This window comes from Tympanuchus pallidicinctus, unplaced genomic scaffold (assembly GCF_026119805.1).
Source record: "Tympanuchus pallidicinctus isolate F22 unplaced genomic scaffold, pur_lepc_1.0 scaffold4, whole genome shotgun sequence".
NCBI lineage: Eukaryota > Metazoa > Chordata > Aves > Galliformes > Phasianidae > Tympanuchus > Tympanuchus pallidicinctus.
In genome coordinates this window covers 40,157,668-40,178,403 of record NW_026294758.1, presented here as the reverse complement: position 1 = coordinate 40,178,403, position 20,736 = coordinate 40,157,668, and the positions used below count along the sequence as shown (strand labels likewise).

General features: G+C 45.9%; 2 protein-coding genes across 4 annotated transcripts; both read right to left on the bottom strand.

The window, feature by feature from the left end:
- Positions 1-1,368: 1,368 nt before the first annotated feature.
- Positions 1,369-8,535, bottom strand: LOC128089382 (interferon alpha-2-like). 3 transcript variants are annotated; one of them, XM_052700727.1, is made up of 4 exons: positions 8,179-8,535; positions 5,932-6,020; positions 3,174-3,634; positions 1,369-1,766 (listed from the first exon to the last, which is right to left on the bottom strand). In XM_052700727.1, the coding sequence occupies exons 3-4, from the start codon at positions 3,590-3,592 to the stop codon at positions 1,724-1,726; spliced, it is 462 nt and encodes a 153-aa protein (XP_052556687.1). In that variant the 5' UTR covers positions 3,593-3,634; positions 5,932-6,020; positions 8,179-8,535; the 3' UTR covers positions 1,369-1,723. The 3 variants fall into 3 exon arrangements, with proteins under 3 accessions (XP_052556687.1, XP_052556685.1, XP_052556686.1); XM_052700725.1 differs by lacking the exons at positions 5,932-6,020; positions 8,179-8,535 and having other exon boundaries at positions 3,174-3,799; XM_052700726.1 differs by lacking the exons at positions 5,932-6,020; positions 8,179-8,535 and having other exon boundaries at positions 3,169-3,724.
- Positions 8,536-14,299: 5,764 nt separating this feature from the next.
- Positions 14,300-19,420, bottom strand: LOC128089426 (sperm-associated antigen 4 protein-like). Its single transcript, XM_052700849.1, has 10 exons — positions 19,344-19,420; positions 18,611-18,678; positions 18,004-18,062; positions 17,836-17,876; positions 17,490-17,577; positions 16,859-16,943; positions 16,315-16,412; positions 15,577-15,738; positions 15,271-15,360; positions 14,300-14,461 (listed from the first exon to the last, which is right to left on the bottom strand). Exons 2-10 carry the CDS (start codon positions 18,669-18,671, stop codon positions 14,342-14,344), a joined length of 804 nt encoding a protein of 267 aa, XP_052556809.1. The 5' UTR covers positions 18,672-18,678; positions 19,344-19,420; the 3' UTR covers positions 14,300-14,341.
- Between the last annotated feature and the right edge of the window lie 1,316 nt (positions 19,421-20,736).

The following is a 20,736-nucleotide window of genomic DNA, read 5'->3' as shown; positions in this document are numbered from 1 at the left end:
TGAAGTAAAGGCACAGTTTGCAGAACATGCTAAACCTGTGGAAGAATTGTTTTGGACAGCTGTATATGACTGTGACTTCTTGTGAAAAAAATCTGCCACAGTAAAGTCTGGAATAAGTACTCTGAAGGTCAGCTGTAGCTACTCTCATGTTTCATGTCATACACAAGGCAGTTGATTCCAGTCTCATAAATATACTCCTGGAAATAGACTTTGCATAGATTAAATCATATACATTTTCATTAAATTTCCTAAAAAGTGCAGTATTGCACATGTAAAAAACATGCTCTGAAACTAGCCGTGAAAAACAGCCACAACTGAGAATGTGGGACCGGAATCTGTGCAGCAAAGCACTAGTGTACATCTTTTGTGAAAATGTGTGGCATTTTTTTACTCATAAGCACTCTCAGCTTGGAAAGATTTTGTTTGTCTGTGTTAAATTTTCTACCTGGATTTCAGTCTTCATGTTCACAGTTTTATTCATTTCCATTTGAAAATGATTTATATTCAAAACAGTACTTTACTATAAATGTCTTAATTTCCAGAGGAATTCTAAGTGGAAAAAATATTGGAAGGTTTCAGGTCAAGGGCATCATATACAGCTAACCTGGTAACACAATGGTGATAAAATACAGCTTGCTCCAAAATACTATAATGGTGAGTGAAAGAAAGGATCTGCTGACTCTTTACATTTCTTTCTTTACCTTTCTTTCTTTGCCTTATAGACTCTCTACCTTTCTTTGAAAAACCAAAGAAACATTGTAAATACTGTTTGGCATTTGCTTTTTACCTCTTTTTTGTCCAACAGCCGTGTCTGTACCAAAGTCTCTATGCTTACATGAGTCTTCGAGATACTGTCTCTTTACAAATAATTTCTGTAACCTCACAGATGACTGAAAATTAATTGAAATCAAATGCTGGTTTGCAAGCTCATATCCACTGTCTCTGAGATCCTCTTCCTTTCTTCATCAATAGTTCATTTTTCTTTAAAATCCCTTCTGTACACCCAATAACAGATTATTGACTAATAGGCAGCTGGGTGATCAAGAGCTGAAATGCTGTCTTGCCAAAATATACACACATTTACCTGCAATTCTTACACTTGTCTATAATCTCATTTTGCCCTCTACTGCCCACTCTTGTTTTCTGCACTGTAAAATACCCCGTTGACTGGAATACTTCAAAACATATATCTACTTTGTGATTATTAAGGATAATTGTGAACCAAAAAGGAAGCTTTTGGGGATGAGAATTTCTGAATAATCTGTGGGCTATGAATTAACATCTTCCTACTGCAGGAAAGTGTGGCAATCCCTCATGAGAGGGCAGTTGAAGATATTCCATTCCATTTCCATATTTCAGTAAAAATGGGGCTGTTTCAGTATCAGTTTACTGCACTGCAGAAGTCTGCTAGAATGTCACAACCAGAAAACTAAACAGGCTGAATGTCCTTTTATTATACAGGCTTGCAGAAGTGCAAAAAACAAACAAGCAGTTCGTGCAAGAAAACAAACAAGCAGGAAATCAGATTTCCAACAGTCTGGCAGTGGAACTACCCCAAGTGCTGTTAGTTACAAAGCACAAAAAAATCTTCAGCTGTAGTTTTTTGGGTGGGATCTCACCCTTTTGTCTTTCTGGTTGTGCCGGATCACGGTAGCGTTGTTAGCAGATTTTCCTTCTGTTATCTCAGCTTCAGACCTGATACCTATAGCAGTCATCATTTCCTTTAGCTTGCATCCGTAACTGGCAGAGAGGAGAGCATGTCTACCCTGCAAAAGAGACCTCTGTCACAGACTGTAATTGAGATCTGGACAACCATTGCTATTGTTCTTGCCAGTTCATTTTTATCCAGACCTGCTCTTATTATTCGCACTTTGAATGCTACTATTCTGAATGGCTACAGACCACAGAAAGCTTTCAAATGTCTCATGACCAGATGCTAAAAGCAACCCCCAGCAATTTCAGCCCTCTGGGACTGAAATTTCCTTCTTTTAAGACTTATTTTGCCATCTCTCCCCTACCTCTTCATGTAGAAGAGGAGAAGCCTGTGCTCAGAGATGATCGGCTTTGGCCACAGGACACAGCTGCTTTTTTTTGTCACCTTTTATTTATTTTTTGGTAATCCAGCTGGTATGTAACTCTGTATTTGCTCTTTTTAACATACAGCAAGCAGCTACAGAAAACACAATTATTTGGAATGGAGTTACCCAGGGACAATTTCTCAAGCGTAAAATCCTATCTTATCCTCACAGAAATTAGTGGACTTTTACCCAGTAGAAGTAGTTTATTTTGAGTAAGTTGTTTATATTGCTATTATTAGTCAAAACTATGTGGTCTAGGGGGGAACTTTGCTGGAATACTAACAGCCGCATGTTTCTGTGAATGAACAGAATGTCAGAATGTCATAGACAGAATTCTGTCTATGAACAAATGGCAAGAGGCAGAAGATTTCATGCCACAAGAAAGCATGGCACCAAATGAAAGTGAACTGGAATGGAATCAAGTCTGAGATTACAGCAGCCAGGAACAAATAGGATGTGCCATTGGCTAATGTGGCTTTCGGATAGTTTTATGTAGAGCAGTTACTTCAGATAAGCTTGTGAAAGAAGTTAAAGTGAATTGGAAAGTTGGTAGGATGGAAAAAAAAAAAAAAAGAAAAAAAAAAATTTCCCCAGATAGAGGAGGGAAATATAATTTAACTAAATGTAGCAGCATGCAACTGACAAGTTAATGCAGAAACTGTAGTTATTGCACGCAATTTTCTGCATAGACAAATTCTTCTAGAATTACTTTATCCCTTTGAACAAAGCAAGTGTTAGAATGCATCAAATCTGTAAAAGGAAACATCCTTGAAAGAGAGCATACAAAACTTGAAAGAATAATAAAGAGCATCAACTTAAACCAGGACCATTTATATAAACTCCTTCCCATAGAGTAACCTCATATGAAAATTCACATGAATTATTTTACAGGTAGTGAGCACATAGTGCTTGCCAAAGAGAAGTTTACCAACACTGAACAATATATTACATTAAAAAAAAAAAAACAACAAAGAAATCATTAGCAATATTATTATTCAAATATGATCAAAGTGAACTAGAAGAACTGTTCCAAGATAGATCATAGTATTTAATTTTAAAGCTAAATTATATCAGGTCAGAATCTTTGTACCTTACTTGTAAAGCTTCCTTATGACTTTATCAATCAATTGAAGACATCTCCTCATTTCTGCACGGCTGATCTCCCAGGAGCACAGGTTGTGTTGTTTCTCTTTAAGAAAAGAGTCTATCTTTTGGAAATACTTTTTCAGTTTCAGCTTGTTGACTTCTTTACTCCAAAAATATTGAGTCTGTTTCTTGATTATGCATGCCTCCAATTGCTCAATTTGCTGATAGAGTCCATTTTGGAATTGTTCTAGAGCTGCCCCATCCCAGGCAGCTAGAGTCAGATTTTTGCTAAAGATATAGAAGATGTGTTGCAAGATTTCTTCAATGGCTACTTTAATAGTTTCTTTCTGTCTGGGTTTTAGAACCTGCTCAGGAAATCTGAAGGACATTTTCTCTCTTAGACACTGTTGAGGAAACCGTTTGCCCATTTTGTCCAAAAGTTGCAGGCTGCTTTCAATCACTTTTCTTTGCTGTAAAGGAAGGTGATTACAGGTGAGGCTTGAGATGGTGATAGTGCATAACAGAATGAGGCCAATTTGTGTCAAGCCAAAAGTGTACATGATAAAGATAAGCAGCTGTGCTTCTCCTTTCCTGTACAAATCCCAAGTGATAGGCTGGATTGCTTTGAAGGTCATTCATAGGCTCCTGTTTCTCCAAAGTCCTGAAATTTAACTATTCTGTGAGAGAAGTTTTCTTTCATCATTTTTTGGTTTTTAAGGTTTTCCCCCTTGTGTACGCTTTTACACTTACCAGTTTCATTTTCTGCTTTATGACTTCATTGTCTTTTTTTTTTTTTTTTATGGCACTTTCTTTTTATTTCAGCTGAATATGAAAGAATGTGTACCTTAGATCATCAATTCCCTCTTCTTCAAAAATTCTACAGTTATACAAAGAATTTAAAAGAATAACCTACAGAAATGTCTTTAGTTTCTAAATGGTTTGGCAGTGAGATAACACAGTGAAACATAGTACTGTCAATGTAAAGTTGAAGATAAAGTTGAAGATCTGTTAAATATTAATAGTAACGTCTCCTTAACATGGTTTATACTCCCACAGTTCAGCTGAGCTTTATCTACCTACTTTCATTCAAGGAAATTGCTTTCTTTCTCCTCGTCTTTAATTCTGGTGTCTATTTGGTGACAGCAACATGAAAGACAAGCCACATTCCAGATGGCCATACAGATTTTTATGAGTGCAAATGCATAGCTAATGATGGTGAGTACAGTGTGAAAAATACTGTTTTGTAGCTGTGAATTTGCTCTCTTGAATAGCATTATTGTGCTCTTTGTATCTGTTGTAGTTTCCATGAGAATAAATAGAAGGCATTACTTTCAGAACAACCTACATATTTTAAATGTATGCATATCTGTAACTGTGTGTGTATTTACATTAAATAACAATACATGTATTTTTATATCTATATTCATATATATATATTGTGGTAATTAAAAGGGGTTTGATTTCACTCTGACTGTAAGTGCCGTGAGAATGCAAGTGCTAACATTGAAACAAATATACTTTTTAATATGAGCAACTGAGTAGTAATTAACATCAATGCCAGTAGAGCACGGGTCAGAATACTGACATTAAATGGAGAGAAAACGAAGAGAGAAGACAAAAATTGTCCTAAAATTCAGCCATTTGTTTCCTTTAGCCATATAAGTCAGGACTATTAGTGCACCTGGAAATCTCACTCGTCTTTCATTTTACTTTGATGAAAAATAGTTTTAAACTAATATTTTAGTGTTTCTTTATCCTGCTGTGCAAACGTATCTAACTGCAGAGAAAATTTACAAAGGCAAATGGTTACATCTGTATGAAGAGGTCAGACAGACTGTTTTTTCAGTCTGAGAACTGGTTTGATTTTGTGCCATTGTTGCAGTGCCACTCTTTGCTATATGGTTCATTCCTAGTCTGATGATCACCCTGAACAGATTTATGATACTATTTTAGGGCTTCCTTTGTGTTAAGCATGTATGTATTCAGGAAGCATTAAAAAAGGTCATAAATTAAGATGAGCAAACTCCTTGGTGTCCCTGGAATTTCTTAAGCAACTTTGGGTTGGATGTACCTGCCACTACAGAATACAGAATACGTGATTTCCTTATCATAATCTTTGGAATGGTGTTATTAAACACAAACAATAAGAACAGGATGGAAAGTGAATGACATGAAGCCACATCTTTTTGCTTAGTGGGAGCGTTCAATACTTTGAAAAAAATAGCCATGTATTGTATGACTGTCATTAGATACCAGATGGCCATGGAGACATATCATATGCAAAAATACAGCTGTAGAAAGCAAATACGTATTATAGCCATCATGAAATGAATTAAAATTTACCCAGCCCCAGAAAAATATTTCCTACTACTACAGTATGTTTTTCAAAGCTGTAATAATGATCTTAATTCTTCTACTGATGTTTTTCACAAGTATATTTAATTTAAATAAATAAAATTTAAATTAGTTCAATTCAAATTTATTTAAGTAAATTTATTCACCTCCATTGTATCTCCCAGACATACGAGTTTTTTTATTCCCTCTTGCAAAGTATTTTTTAAAGGTTTCCCTCTCAATGGAGAACTGTAAATGTCTTTCCTACTTTATTTTATTTTTTTTATAACAACAAATCTTTCTTCCCCACTTGGTCACCTTTTTTTGCTTTTGTACTGAGCAGAGTAATAATACCATTACATAACTTACACAGTCTTCTCTAATCACCCATCCTTAATGCTTAATTAAGAAATATTTCAATAAAAGTAATTACTGGAAGATGCAGCTCCGTGATTTAAGGCTGCAGCCCAGAATGCTCTTGATCATTTCTCTGTCTGTGGCTGAAGCAAAACACACACTAACCTAGAATAAAAAGAGGAAATATGTTTACAAAGTATAGCTATATTTCCAAGTAGACATAATAGATCACTCTTGTAAAGAGTACCTACTCTTTGATTCCATGCAAGCAGCTCTGCCCTTAAAAAGTCATCTTACTACACAGGTATTCATCACAAGAGTGTAAGACTAGAGATAAATATATGCAAAACTTCTTCATTTCTAACACCTTTAGATTGTTTAAATTGCTTCTCCAAGGAAAGTTTTTAATCTCATTGTAAAATGCAATGAATACTTGGGACGAGTATTTGCCATCCCTTATCACATGTTTTCTTTTATCTCAGGCACCAATGAAAGCAGTAAATCATTCAGGCTACATTCATGCCAGCAAATGGAGCAGCACACAGGAACATTCCAGCAAAATAGGAACATGGATTATCCGATCAAAATAAGCAGTTCCTCTCACCATTTCACCTACTCTGGCTGTCAGTTTCCTTTCTCCGTTAACTTGTTAAAACCACGCTGACTTTAACAAGTCAGCATGCCACCACCAAGAAGTCCAAATAGGCTCAGCTTGTCACCATACATGGTATCTTAAACAGGGAATTGTGCACTAATACCATCCTTGCAATGAGTGCACAAGGATAGGTAAGAAATTTATATATTTGTTTAAATTACAAAATCTGAAAATACAAAGAATATCTGAACACGTGAAGAATATGTTAAGTAATTTAAAATGTTTACATCACAATTTATTTAGCTCGTATACTACAATTAAATTCACACTCAATTTCACAGTCTGCACTGAGAAGATCTAACTCAGCCATGTGATGTTTCCAACCTGCTGTCCTGACTCCTGGCATTCTGTTGACCTGTCCCAATCCAATTAAGTTGTTTTATCCTACGCTGAACTAATTCACCGAAATAATTTGTGCAGTGTATACTTGATTTAGCAAAGTGCTCTTTGATAAATTGCAATTCTACAAAACAAACAAGAAAAAGCGCTACAGATATTTACTGGAAAAGAGATTTGAGAGTCCTCAAATGAGCAGCAGCAAAGAGAATTATTATAACTTACTCTTTAAGCATGGAATTAAAAAAAAAAATAATGACAATTTCCTTTATGATACTTAAGAATTGTCATCTTACTTATAAAAACTACAGACTGATTAGGATTTTTTTATGCTTAAAGAGGACCAGGAAGAAGCTGTAGGCTCAAGGGCATTCCAAGGGACTGTGTTCAGGAGATGGAGAGCTGGATGGGGGAGACAAGAGACCCATGTTCCACTCTCCCCATACACCTTGCTGCCTTAAGCCCTTCTCTTGTGGGCCCTCAGCACATGATGCACCCAGAGAAGTCTCACCCAAGCGGGCAATAGGCTGCAGATTGTCCTGGTCAAATTTGTTCTGCAGGAAGCATAAGGAGAATCGTGCTAAGAAGTGGATGTGACCAGGAGTAGGGCAGAGCTGGAGCAAAGGGGCTGGCTTCAGTAGTAGCAAGGCTGAGCAGCAAATGCTAGGGAAATGGGAGAGCCTGCAGCAGTGAGGCTGCTCCTTCTCTCCACTCTAGCACTTTGGGATGGGAGCACCATCTTCTTCTGATTTCTGTGCCCTCCTATTTGACTTCTGGAGAATTTGTATAGATAGGTCATACTCTCTGAAGTGATTGGCTCCCATACAGGCATGCTCTGCCAAACAGTGGGAGATCATAGTGTGTGAGGTAGACCTGAAATCCAGGAGATCCTGGAGTGAGGCAAGAGACATCAGAAGGTGCCAGGAGCTCTCAGTCTGTTGGAAATATCCAGATAGTTTATCAGGATGTTATCTCTGATAAAGCAGATTTTATTCACAGTTGCAGTGGTGGGCATCCACAGAAAACAACATTATGTTTTTTTTATACCCTATTACCTCTTTCTCCCCTGGTTCCTCATTGGCTGAGTACTTCAGGTTCGCAATCTTCCCAATGCTCAACTAAACATACGGACACCAGATAAACATAAATTTTTGCTAGCAAAGCATATATTGCAAATTATTTAGCTTCTGACATTTGCTCAGTGTATAATCAATGAATATTAAGATGTTATTAAGATGTTATAATTACAAAATAAACAAGAGAAATAGGCAAAGCAGATACGATAACAAAGAGACTAGATAGAAAACTTAGCCATATCCTGGGCTCACTTACAAAACTCCAATGGAGTAGATCTCCAGCAGAGATCCTTCCCCACTGGTAGTCAACTCTTAAATAGGTCTGGGAGAGGTGGAGCCAGGCTCCACCCCTTCCAGCAGCACAGCTGAATTGCCTCCACCTGTGCTCCCATGGCTGACTCATGGCTCGCCTCAGGTGATCAAGCAGGGGTTCAGGCCATGATAACGGTTCCCATACACTCACTCAATACTTGGTTGTTATTTCTGGAATCTGCTTGTTCTTGTATACAGATAAGTTTGGAAGGAGGATAGAGGGGAGCATCTTGATGCTTGCCTATTGCATCCCAACCTACCCATAGAGCAAGGCAATCCAGCCTTGTGTGAAAGCCCTGGCTTCTTTGATGTTGTTAAATCTGTTTTTCTTTCGCTGAGGGTCTCTTATCCAAACAGAATAGTCTTACAATATGCTTTCTAGTCCATAATACTATAGCCGTTCTATTTGCAACATTTAAAAACTACTGCAGTTTTGCGTGCAAGAATTAATCACACAATTCAATTACTATATTTCTAAAATATGCTACTAACATATATGGCATTTCTGCTTTTTCACATCAGCCATTTTAAGGACAAGTTACAAATACGCTGTGCTCTACTTCTTCAGATCAGTTCCCCCTTCTCATTATCTAATGCAGAAATAACACTTCATTCCTTCAAGTCCTCATGAGAGCAGCTGAGGAGGTATGAATGGGGTTGGGAACAGTGGTGAGACACCCCCACATGTATATAGCCAGCCTCCGGGAAATGAGTGACTGGCAGCATGGGAACAGAGCAGGCAAAGAAGACTGGAATGTCAGTAAGGATGTGGGCAGCAGTAGGTGAGAGTGCAGGCAGGGAGTAGGAAGGCTACACAGGGAGGAAAACATATTTCTATTGAATCAGTATAGTGACCACCCCTGTAGTCAGAGGCTGAAGCAGAAATCCAAACTGGATGGCCATTACCTTCTAATTCAGATGCATGGACCCAACAGAACTCCAGACAAGTAACAGAGCTGCCCAGAACTTCCACCACAGGGAACTCCAGAACCTGGGCTTGCAGTTGCTAGGGGAAAGCAGCAGGGAACTGTTCTCAGGTGGAAGGTCTGCTCATCGTAGTAGTTCAAGGAGGAGGTGAAGAGACTAAGTAGCATCAGGGCATGTGAGCAGGAGATTGATTGGTGAGGTAACGCCCTGGGTGTCCCCAGAGTGTGCTGGAGTCCATACCCTGTCATTTATTGCGCTGAGGTAGGGAACCAAAAAGATGAGGAGGATTGAAAGAGAGTCCAAGTTAACTTTACAGGCAACCCCCCTACCTACCTACCTCATTTCCCCTAGGGCTCCTCCATTATAGATTTGAGGCTCTGGATCTTAAGAGAGAGGTAGCTGAGCTTGTGGTGGAAAGCCCATCTACAAGCTCAAATAGGAAGAGGCAGTTGATACCTTGCCTGAAGACTGCCTCTGATAAGAAAGAAAGAAGGGTAATTATAGTAGGCAATTCCCTTCTGAGAGGAACAGAGGGCCCAGTATGCAGGTGACCCTCATCAGTTATGGTTTTATGATTTTTGATTATCAGTATTCCTCACCATAACATCATGTAATGCACTGGGGGTTTGACTGCTGATGCTCAAGTTCCGGGTGCCTGTCTGGAGGCAAAGAACTACATTTCCCCAGGAGGCTTTGCAGTCAGCGAGGAGATATAACTCTGTGCAAGGTCTGGTATCAACCTGATGTTCTCTTCTTCGCCTGCGCTTCTCCATCTGCTCTTCTCCATCTGCTCTTCTTCATTGGCTCAACCGGACTGCACTTCTCACCTCAGTGTTGTGGTGAGCCCTATCCACCTTTCAGACACGCACTCTCTCTCTCATTCTATTTTGCTGATACTATATTTAGTAAATTAGTTTGTTTCACCTTAGATCGGTTGCCGCTGTTTTCAATTATTTTGGGGTCCCCTGTTTCCTTTTTCCAGAGGCACGGATCCGTGGATCCCTCTGCCCTGCTAGTCACAGAACTGGGCCAAACCAGCCTGTAAACCGTTGACATCATCACAGGAAAGTCTGCAGTCTGCCTGGAGCCTGGATCAGAGATATCACCAGGACACTCCCCAGCCTGGTGTGCTTGACAGTCTGCTACTGATCTGATACTGATTTTTGGATGAGGATATGGGACAGAATAGAAGGATCGAGTCCATAAATGCTTGGCTACGAGACTGATGCTACAGGCAGGGCTTTGATAATGGCTGGTTTTATACACATAGGAAAGGTTTATCTCACAGAGGCAAAAGGGATCTGGGACAGGAATTAGCGGGGCTCATCTGGGGAACTTTAAACTAGATTTAAAGAGGGATGGGGCTGTAACTGGACTTGCAGTGGTGGGACAGTGGGAGCCTACCACCCCCCTGGGTGAAATCTGCATGCTCAGCTCACTCCCCAAAATTCCTGTACACCAATGCACGCAGGAGTCAGAAATCTGTATTCAGTCAAAAGATTATGATTGGGTGGCAATTACAGAGACATGGTGGGACAGCTCACGTGACTGGAATGTGGTCATGGATGGCTATGTCCTTCTCAGGACAGACAGACTAGCTAGGTGAGGTGGTGGAGTTGATTTTTACACGAAAGAGCAACTGCAATGTATTGAGTACTGTCCAGGAATTGATGAGAAGCAGGTTGAGAGTTTGTGGGCGAGGAGTAAGGGGCAGGCCTGCATGGGTGATACTGTTGTGCGTGTCTATTACAGGCCACCCAATCAGGACAAGGAAGTTGATGGTGCCTTCTACAGGTAGCTGGTAGTAACTTCACAATTAAAGGCCGTGGTCATCATGGGGGGAATTTAACTAGCTGGATGGCCTACTCAGCCAACCACTCACAGTCCAGGAGGTTCCTCCAGTGCATTAAGGATAACCTCCTGATGCAAATGGTGGGTGAGCTGACTAGTAAAGGGGCACTCTGCATTATTCAGAGAAAGCCACAAAGATGGTCAGAGGGTTGGAGTGCCTATCCTAGAAAGAAAGACTATCAGGAGTGGGCTTTTTCAGCCCATGGGGAGTGGGCTTTGTCAGCCTGCAGAAGGCTTCAGGGAGACTTCACTGTGACATTTCAGTACTTAAAGAGAGTTTATAAAATATATGGTAGACCCAGCATTTCACATGGTCAGACAGTGACAGGACAAGGGTGAATCATTTTAAACTAAAGCAAGGCAGATTTAGAATAGATGTTAATAGATGTTAAGAAAAGTTTTACTGAGAGGAACAGGCTGCCCAGAGAAGCTGTGGATGCTCCATCTCTGGAGGTGCTCAAGCCCAGGCTGGATGGGGCCCTGGGCAGTCTTAGCTGGTGGGTGGCAACTGTGTCTATGAAAGGGAAGTTGAGACTGGACAATCTTCATCTCCCTTTCAACACAGTACATTCTGTGATCCAATGATCTTCAGTGTTTATCTGAAAGAGTGTTTCAGCGATTGTGGAGTCCTAGAGGCTTTGCAGTTGCTCCCAGTTTTGAATGGAAGGCAGTTTTCTCCCTCCTGTAAAAGCTTGATCCACCTGGCACTTCTGAAGAACCCCATGTTCAGACTAACCTATACTGCCAAGTGCTGTGAATCTACAGTGGCATTTCTCAGGTCTGCGCACTCCCATGATGGTTGTCACCAGTTCCTTATGCACAGCACAAAGTTTCTAAGTGTGTGTGTTGGCACAAGTCCCCATGGGCTGGTCTGGAGCATGTGGTCACCATGTGTCTGGCAGGACAGACAGCAGCACTTTGGAAGTCACATGGAGAAAGGAAAGCAGCAGTATACAGTGTTGCATGGTTATGATATATCCTTGGGGCAGAAAGTGATTAACCCAACTAAGACATCAAGATGTCGCAAGAGGAATAAGCTGCTCTGAGAGCGCGTGAAAAGTGACATCACTTTGTACCGAGCTAGCAGACATGCACCAGATCAGATTTTTAGTTACTTTGCTTCCTCTTTTTAAATGCTGTTCATAAAATGTTTCCAAATATCCCTGGTGAATGGCATTTATTCCCATTACCTTTCTTGCGAACCTGGGATGCCTTAGTTCCTGCTTGCTCCCGAGTAACTCTATCATGCACTTTGTTGTGGTTCTGTGATCTTTGTTGTCAGTATACCACATCAGAACATCATGTGGACCAGTGTTAGATCGACGAGTTAATGAACGAGTTAATGTTCTGGTTCCCTTTACCCCCTTTTACGGGCACTTTGAGTATCCTGATGTGAGGGGAGGGGGCGGCATGCCCAGAGGACCAGGCGGGAAGCGGAGGTGGGCTGGAGCTCCGGGCAGAACCCGAGCATCTGCCTCTCTCCATCAGCTGTGTCAGCTCACCCCGCAAAAAAGCACGTGCTTTCCCTCGCACTGTCATGGTTTGACTCACATTTTGGATACTCATATCTCTCTCGTTTTCTTTCATTTGGTTAAATTCAGTAAATTACCGTTCCACCTCAGATCATTGCCATTGTGTTTTCATTAAAGCTACCTGCTAGCTCTCTGCCGGGTCGCGGCAAACTGTTCGTACCCCTTCCTTTTTTTTTCTTTTTTTTTTTTCTTTTTCGCTGGGCCTGTGCCCCCTGTCACATACTTATATCTAGGGATAACCCCGTGACAACTTTCAGAGAAACTCTGTAGTGTGAGTGACGCACAGAACTTAAGTGCTGATGTGAAGGTTGTTTGCTTTCTGTAGTGTAGGAGGAGAGACAATAACTTGCACTGCTTCTCTTCTACCTAACTGCTCTTTCCCAGAGGGGAATTGGTCCAGAGGGTTGGCAGTAAAGGGATGGGTTGACTCAGAGTCGATGCGTGAACAAAACAGAAGTGAAGACTGAGCCATTTCTCCTAATCTGTTCCTGAGTTTGGAATGCAGTCTGTGTAAAATTGTGGTACTATGTGGTTTTCCTCACCAAATACTTGGGGGCTGATGCTGCTCCCTCACTTCAGAAAACCTTATTTGATGTTTCACAGAAACTTCGAAATCAACACAGAAAAAGTGTGAACTACTCGTTCACGTGTTCAGCTTCCACACTCCTCAGAGGATCAGGGTGTCTCAACTTTGGCAGAATGTTTAGGTATTCTGTAGGATGATGGGAGGTGTGCAGAGCTGTTAATAAAACCTCCTTCATTGATCTGAGTCACAAGGGAAAGCAAATTTCAGCTAACACTCATGGAGCAGATGTTGGTCTTAGGAGGACAGTCTTACTCTTCATAAACAATGCAAGAGAAAGAGCTCTTTTTTCGCTGGCCTATTTTGTTTGATTCTTAATTAGTGAAAAATCACAATTGGTGACTTACTCATTAGAGTCAAACATTAAAGAGCTGTTTTCTGTCTTGTTGCTCAGTATGCATAAATTAATTGCTGCTACAGAAAGACAGTAAAACTCCACTTCCTTAAGCAACGCTGAATTTGCATTGCTAGTTATACTTGCATGTGTCTGGAGGCCAGAATCTTACCAATACATTTCAGCCCTGTTCAATTCCAGGCCAGGAAATTCAATTCTGCTCCGCACAATACAAAAGGGATATTAGGAAAGGGACAACAAAGCAGGTCAGAAGGTGGAAGGCATGTCCTCAGAGAGCTCAGAGAACATGGGTTGATGCTCTTACGCTGACTGGTAGTAAGGATGCATGCTATGGGACTGTGGAGTTCCTGCGCAGAGCATCCAAAGGGAAAGCTGTGAAACAGCTCTGTGTTGGCTCTGGGGCCAGGTGGGATCTGTGTGCAGAGAGCATCTCTGGAGCTCCCTGAGTGGCAGAACTGGGAGAGGAACACCCATGGGAGGTTCCCGTGGGATCTGGAGTCAGCAACAGCAGCAGCACCATGGGGGCTGGGTTTGGGGATGCACCACCTGAGCATGGTGGGTTTCTAAGCCCCGTGCCTGTTGCAACACCCGCAGCCTTCACAGATGTCCCTCACATCCCTCCAGACAACACAGGGCTAGGGCGCCGTCATCTCCTTTTGCTTGGTTCACTCGCATCCATGGGACAGAAGCAAAGTGAGGAACGCCCAGTTCCTCAAGTAGAAATGGGCTGCTCAGAAAAAGACTGTGAAAGAACACCTTCTGCATCACAGCAAACGCACATCGCTGAGGTGGAATAATTTGGTGTTTTATTTTTTAAGGAAGCTGTTTTTAGAATGTCTCCGAATGTCCTTAGTCGATGTCATTTCATTCTCGTACTCTTGCCATGAACCTGCACCCGATAAATGCACGTGTGTCCTGCATTTCCCCAGTTGCTGAGTGTGACGAGCTTTATATGCCAAAAGGCTCTGGGGGTCTCGGTCTGAAAAACAAAGAAGACAGGAGACTTCACACCTGGCCTGGAAGCAACCGCAGCTGCCTCAGTGCATTTCCTTGTCAGCACGGTGGTGCCTGCTTGGGAGCCAGCTCCCTCCTTGGCTGAGGAGGAGGCTTTTCTCTGCTTCCCTTCTCCCGAGCAGCCCCACTAAGGCCCCCACTAAGGCCCCCCCCACTAACAGAGCCAGCGTCTGGCCTGCGGGAGCAGGATGAGCAGCAGTGGAAGCTTGATGCCACGTGGACCCAGAAGGCGTGGGGCCTAGCAGACATAGAGCTGCCAGGCGCTTTAGTCCAGCTCACGCTTGCTTCTTCCCTTTTCACTCTTCCCTTCACCGTGGACTCTGTGTGGTATGGCTGGGGAGCACACCTGCATGTGGGCTGTCTAGGAGTGCCAGCGCAGACAGCAGCTCCTTCACCTGCCTGGGCCACAGATGCCAACCGGCCACTCACTGGGAACAGGGCATGCACGTGGCAATGTCTCCTGGCTCTCACCACCTGATACCTGCATTTTAGGGCATTTCCCAGCACGTGTGGGCTTGCAAGGCTCTGCCCTGCCAAAAGAGGTGGGCACTGCTGGGGAACTCTGTGCTCCTGCTCCTGGCCCAACGTGGCGCTCTCCCTGCTTCATTTAGCTACCCTGCCATGTCATGTGCTCTCGGCCCTCTGAACCTCAACATGTTTTTTTCTAGCTGGTGCTGGACCCCTGCCTTGGCAGGACTGCCCACACTTCTCCTGCCACTGACTTGCTGCCAAAGTGGTCTGGAATGGTCTCCTGCCCGCACGCAATGACTGTACCTGCAGTTCAAAGGTCTGGGACAGCTCTTCCCTGATATTATAGGTGAATTGCCCAAGCAACTCTTCGTTCTCTCCTTCCTTGTCCAGTCCCTATGAGATAAAGCACAGGGCAGCAAGTCAACATGTGTCACACCTGGGCCGCCGGAGCTCCAGCAGCTCCTGCAGTTCTGCTGCAGGATGTGGTGGGGCTGAGTCTCCCCTTGAGCACTGCTCAAAGGACGTACTGGTCCTCTTCTCCAGTATATTTCCTAGCAGAAGCCTTTCCCAACAGCTACGTCACATCCCCATGTACCAGCAGACACTTACAAAGACCGCAAAGTCACGGGGAGCGCTGCTGATGTGCCACAAGGTTGTGTCCACCGTGTGCTGCACAGTGACTGCAGTCGGCTGGACTTCTGTGGGCAAGTTGAAGACAATCTGGCTGTTAGATGTTTTCATAGGCCAGCAGTATCCCGGGGAAATGTCCAGCTGAAAGCAGAGAGTAGGAAGTCATGAGGCGCATGCTGCTGCCTGTGCAGCCAAAAGCACAGGCAGCACTGAGCATGTGAGCTGCTTGGGTGCTGCAGGCGGCAGGCAGGGAAGCAGACACGCCCAGCTGTCTTGCTGGCATGGGAAAGTTCCCATGGAGAGGAAAATATCCGTTACGAAACATGGGATGCCCCACACCGGAGTCAGGGCTATGCAGAAAGATCCCAGCAGCTCTGCATCGTCCCCTGCCTCCAACCCCTGCCCAACCCAAACAACAACGATCAGAGCTGACAAAGGCCAACAGGGTGCCCGAGAAGATTCCTCACGCAGCCCTGACCACGGGATAGTGGGATGCAGGATGTAGCAGCACAGCTCAGCCCAGGTCAGCCTGCCTTCAGAGGAATGCCCCTGGTTCCTGGTAAGCCAAGCCCCGAGGGAGGCCTCAGGAGCCGGGCACCTGAGGAGCACCGTGGGCTTGAGCAGTGCTGCAGAGGGGCCTGAAGGGAGAGTCCCAGGGGCCTCCTCCGGCTCGACAGGAGGGAACAAAAGCAGCACTGAGGATCTCTGCTACCATACCTGCTCAAAGGTCTCCAGCATGTTTGGAGCGCACAGGATCCAAGCCACCCTGCAGTACCATGCAGACCTGGATGATCTCTGCAGGTCCATGGAGACCCCTGAATTGAGAGGAGAGGAGAGCAGATGATTGCCAGGGGCCCAGTCTCCCAGCACCTAGTCGGCTCAAGCTACCTCTGTCTGCCTGCTGACTGCATCCCTCTCTCAGGTGCACACAGATGAGGTTTGTGGACAGTGGCAGCAGCACGGCCCTCTGCGAAGGGCAGCAGGCTCAAGTCAAGGCCGCACTGCGTGAGGAGAGCTAAGAACTCAGGACCTGGTTTCAGTCTCTGAGAAATCTCAACCAAGTGCAGTAACTCCTGTCAGGGGTGTGCCAGGGGCACCACTGCAAGGAGCGAGGGCATGAGGGGGCTGAGCCACTGAGCCCAAGGGAGCTGTGGTGCCACGGTGATTTGGGCCAGGTGATTTAGTCTCATCCGGCTCTTCCTCCTTTGGCAGCGCTGAGCATAAGCCCAGTGTAACAAGATGTGCCTGCCTGGGTCCATACCTGCACTTTTCAGAGCCCGGTCAGACTTGGTGAAGCAATTTTCCCGAGGCCTCACAGGCACTGCTCCTTTCAAGACCTGGCATTCCTGGGGAAGACAAAGCAGCACAGGAGATGAGCACGTCAGCGGGCTGCCACGTTGCACCACTGGGTTGTGTGTCAGAGCTAAGAAACCTTTCAGGAAGCATCAGAAAGCAAGACACAGGCCTCGTCTGCAGGGACCCTCAGGCTCTTTTCATCAGCAAAAGTGAAGGGCTGGGCAGGAGTTTTTGTGTCCCCCGCCATAGTATGGGCCTGGGCACCCGTTGTCCACCTCCATTCTCTCCAGATGCACTGTGGCAGGCTGGGATACGTCTGGAAGGGCACCCAGGTGTCTCCACTCTCTGGGAAGACACCAGAGCTGCCAGAGGTCCTGGATAACCAGGACAACAATGCGGGCAGCTTTCCAGCAGCAGGAGGTGGCCCGGTTAAACGTGACAAAAGAGAAAGCCTTTGCAGAAGGGGAGCTCAACCAGCAATGGCTGGCACGAGATGAGTGGCTGGGGTCAGAAGGCAAATCCCACAGGCAGCCCCACAGAAGTGCCCTGCCCAAGGCTCTGCTCATCCTAGCCTCTTCCCTAAAGCTCAGGATCACCTTCATCGCAGTGTCACACTCTTCAGCCACGTAGGACACCCTCTCCCTCTGGTTTTCAGTCCCCTGGGTTTGCTCAGTCACCGAGTTCCTGCAAACACACACAAAGCAGATGTTGTCAGAGCCCCTGAAGTGCACTCAGAGCTCACCGATGAGCAGATGCACAGACACTCCTTGGTGCTTCCTTTTTTTTCCCAAGCCTAGGACTGCCTCCCATCACCACCGTGTTTAATAAAAGGCAGAGAGGGAATGGCACAAGCCCTGGGGATTGTGCAAGGCAGCGCAAATGGCAAGAACTCGTCTGCCACTATCCCACCACGAGAGCAGCAGGTCAGATGGGGACCCTTACCCTGAGTTCATGAAGCGTGGATCAGTCTGCATCGACAGCATCTGAAAAAAAAAGGCCATTTCCATTGGAGCACCAGTCACTGCTGGCAACAGCAGGACACGTGCATTTGCCCACCCACCACCTACAGACGTCCTCTGCGGAAATTCCCTGTCAGTAATCGTCACTGACCTGCAAGAACTCCTTTGTCAACGATTCTCTTGCCAGCAAGAATCCACAATAAGCACCAGCTGTCATTTGAAACACAGAAAGTTATTTCACTATGGTTTCTAAGGATTGCCATAGTCCCACTGTCTCCCCCCCAAATTGCCATAGTCCCACTGTCTCCCCCCCAAAACCAAGGTGCAAGATATTCCCTGAGGAAGTGGGGGACTGGGGCAGAGACCACATGGCTGCAAGAAAGGATCCTCTTCTCCAACCCTGACTGTAAAGCACGAAGCCTTTGTGCTGCCACTGCCTCTCCCTGCCTGACAGCGAGCTTGGAGGACATGGACAAGGCTCCCTTTGTAGCCTTGGCTGAGCAGAGCACCACTCTTACGTTGACTGGCATAGAGGACGAAGGCTACGGGGCTGTGGCTCCAGCACAACAGCGTCCGAAAGGAAAGCTGTGAGTGGCTCTCGAGCCAGGCGCAATCTGCGTGTGCACAGCGTTCGTCTCCGGAGCTCCCCGAGCGGCAGAAGTGGGAGGTGCGAAGGGCCCCGCGGGTGCTCCAGCGCCTGCCCACACGCTGGAGGTCCCATCTAGCGTTTGTTCTGCTGGCAGCAGGCAAATACTCACCGAAAGCAGACAGAAAGGCCAGGAAAAGCAGCACGCAGACCCCAGAGTTCTTTTTGGCCATCTCTTGCCTGAAAAAGAAGGAGTCGCAGTGTTGGCAGCGCTCAGGGTTCGATGCAGACCCCTTCTCAGGGGCATCTCCTCTTACAAGCTGCAAAGCAGCAAGGTGGGGAATCCGCTGCTGGCAAAGAACAGCCAACAGAGCAGCCTCCAGAAGGAGAGGGGCTTCCCTCAGCTACCTCCAGCACCACAGGCAAAACATGCCAAAACCTGGTTCCAGCAGCACCTTCAGGAAGGGCACTGAAGTAACCCAGGCAGGAAAGCAGACCCGGCAAGTGAAGGCGGTGGCTCATGGGAACTCCATGCTGTGGGCTTGACTTCTCTTTTGCTGAGGAGTCAAATCTCCTTCTACAGGAGATGAAGAAACGCCTCCTGCTTTGAGGTGCCCTCCACAGGCAGGCTGCAGCCGTCTACTCCTGGCCTCCTTTAACTCCTGCTGCCTCTCACCGTCACATCCCAGCCAGAGGCTCGGATGAGAAGTTTTGAGCTGTGTCAGGTGCGTGCACTGGGGCTTTGCTCCCATTCCCTCCTCAGCCGCTGCCATGGCTCCGGAAGCACGGAGCTGCTGCTGGCAGGAGCCAAGTTCTTTCTCCTGGTGGGTAGCACCGCCAGCCTGGCCTGCCCACCCTGACCCACGGAGACCCCCAGTACCACATCGTGCAGGTGCTGTACTCACACAGTGGAGATGCTTGCGCCAAAGAATCTCTTGAGGGAGACCGCGATCTGAGAGTTTCTCAGATCATTTCTGATGTTTGTCCCTGACAAAGAAAGGGGAGAAAGAAAAAAGTCAAGCACGTCCTCAAAGCATACCAGCCAGGACCATGTCAGACGCTGTAAGAAGGGCTGGGAGCCGGTGCAGATGACAGCAGGGGCAGGGGCAGGGCTGCGGCTGCGTCCTGGAGAAGGGGCAGCTGGGTGCACCCTGCGAGCGGGACTCCGAGGGCTGCTAAGGATTGCCTAGCAGGCACAGCGTGACGGCATGTTCGAGGATGGAGGTCAGCCCTCAGCTTGCAGCCCCAGCTCCTGAGGTACTGGGGTGCCCCGTGCTGCCCAGAACGTTCCCCAGAAACCTGGTGCAGCAAAGCGGCCCTCAACTTACCCACACTGTACACAGCACTGCTTCTGCAGCTGGCTGGCGCTGTCTGGGCAACCGGAGAGGGGATGGAGCTGTGGAGGAAAATGAAAAGCCCTGCTGTGCATCGTCTCCACACCATGGGAGCCGTGGCCAAGCGGGACTGATCAGCCGGGAGGCCCCAGCCAGAAGAGACATCTACCTGTTTCCTGGGAGACAGCTGCTCTCCATTTCTGCACCTCTCAAGTTGCTGCCAGCCCTTCCTACCGCCACCCTTTGAGGGGGCCTCTGTGCCCCTCTTAGTCTCTGAGGAGACTTTGTCCTCCTCATGCTGTGGAGGAATCAAGCTTTCCCCCTCTCAGTGTCCCCTTCAGCAGCAGGAACGTCTGCGCAGAAGAAGGCCACTGAGCAACAAGCCCAAAACTGATCCGCAGGAGAAGCGCGCCTGCCCCGAGCACACAGCCACAAGGACACCACCGCGAGCTCCTTCCACACGCGTTGGCAGCCACGGCCAACAGTGCCAGGTGGCGGCTCAGTGGGGCAGACTGTGGCACCCAGTCCTGACATCACAAAGGCCTGGGCCTGCACAGCATCAGCTCGCGTCTATGACCTCAGAATCGGGGCTAGGGGTCAGCAGGGCTGGGAGGTGGGAGACCCCGCCAGTTTCATGGTATGTCCGCCCTCGACAGCCCTGGTGGGCCCAGCTAATTGTAGCCCAAAGCTCGTGAGCCATTTCACTATCATCAGATATCTCCATGGTGTGCTGTCATGGGCTATACCTGCGCTGCAGAAAGGGATCAGCTTGGATCCTGCATGTGGGACAAACAGCATCACGGTACTTCCATGAGTTACCACAGAAACCGTTTTTCACTCTTATTATTAAATCTTGGCTTGACTTTGAACTCCTGAGTATTCCAATCGTATACTGCGAGAAATGTGAGCAACATCGTGAGATGTACTGGTACAAACCAGTTCTGTAGTTTGAATGCCAGGCAGA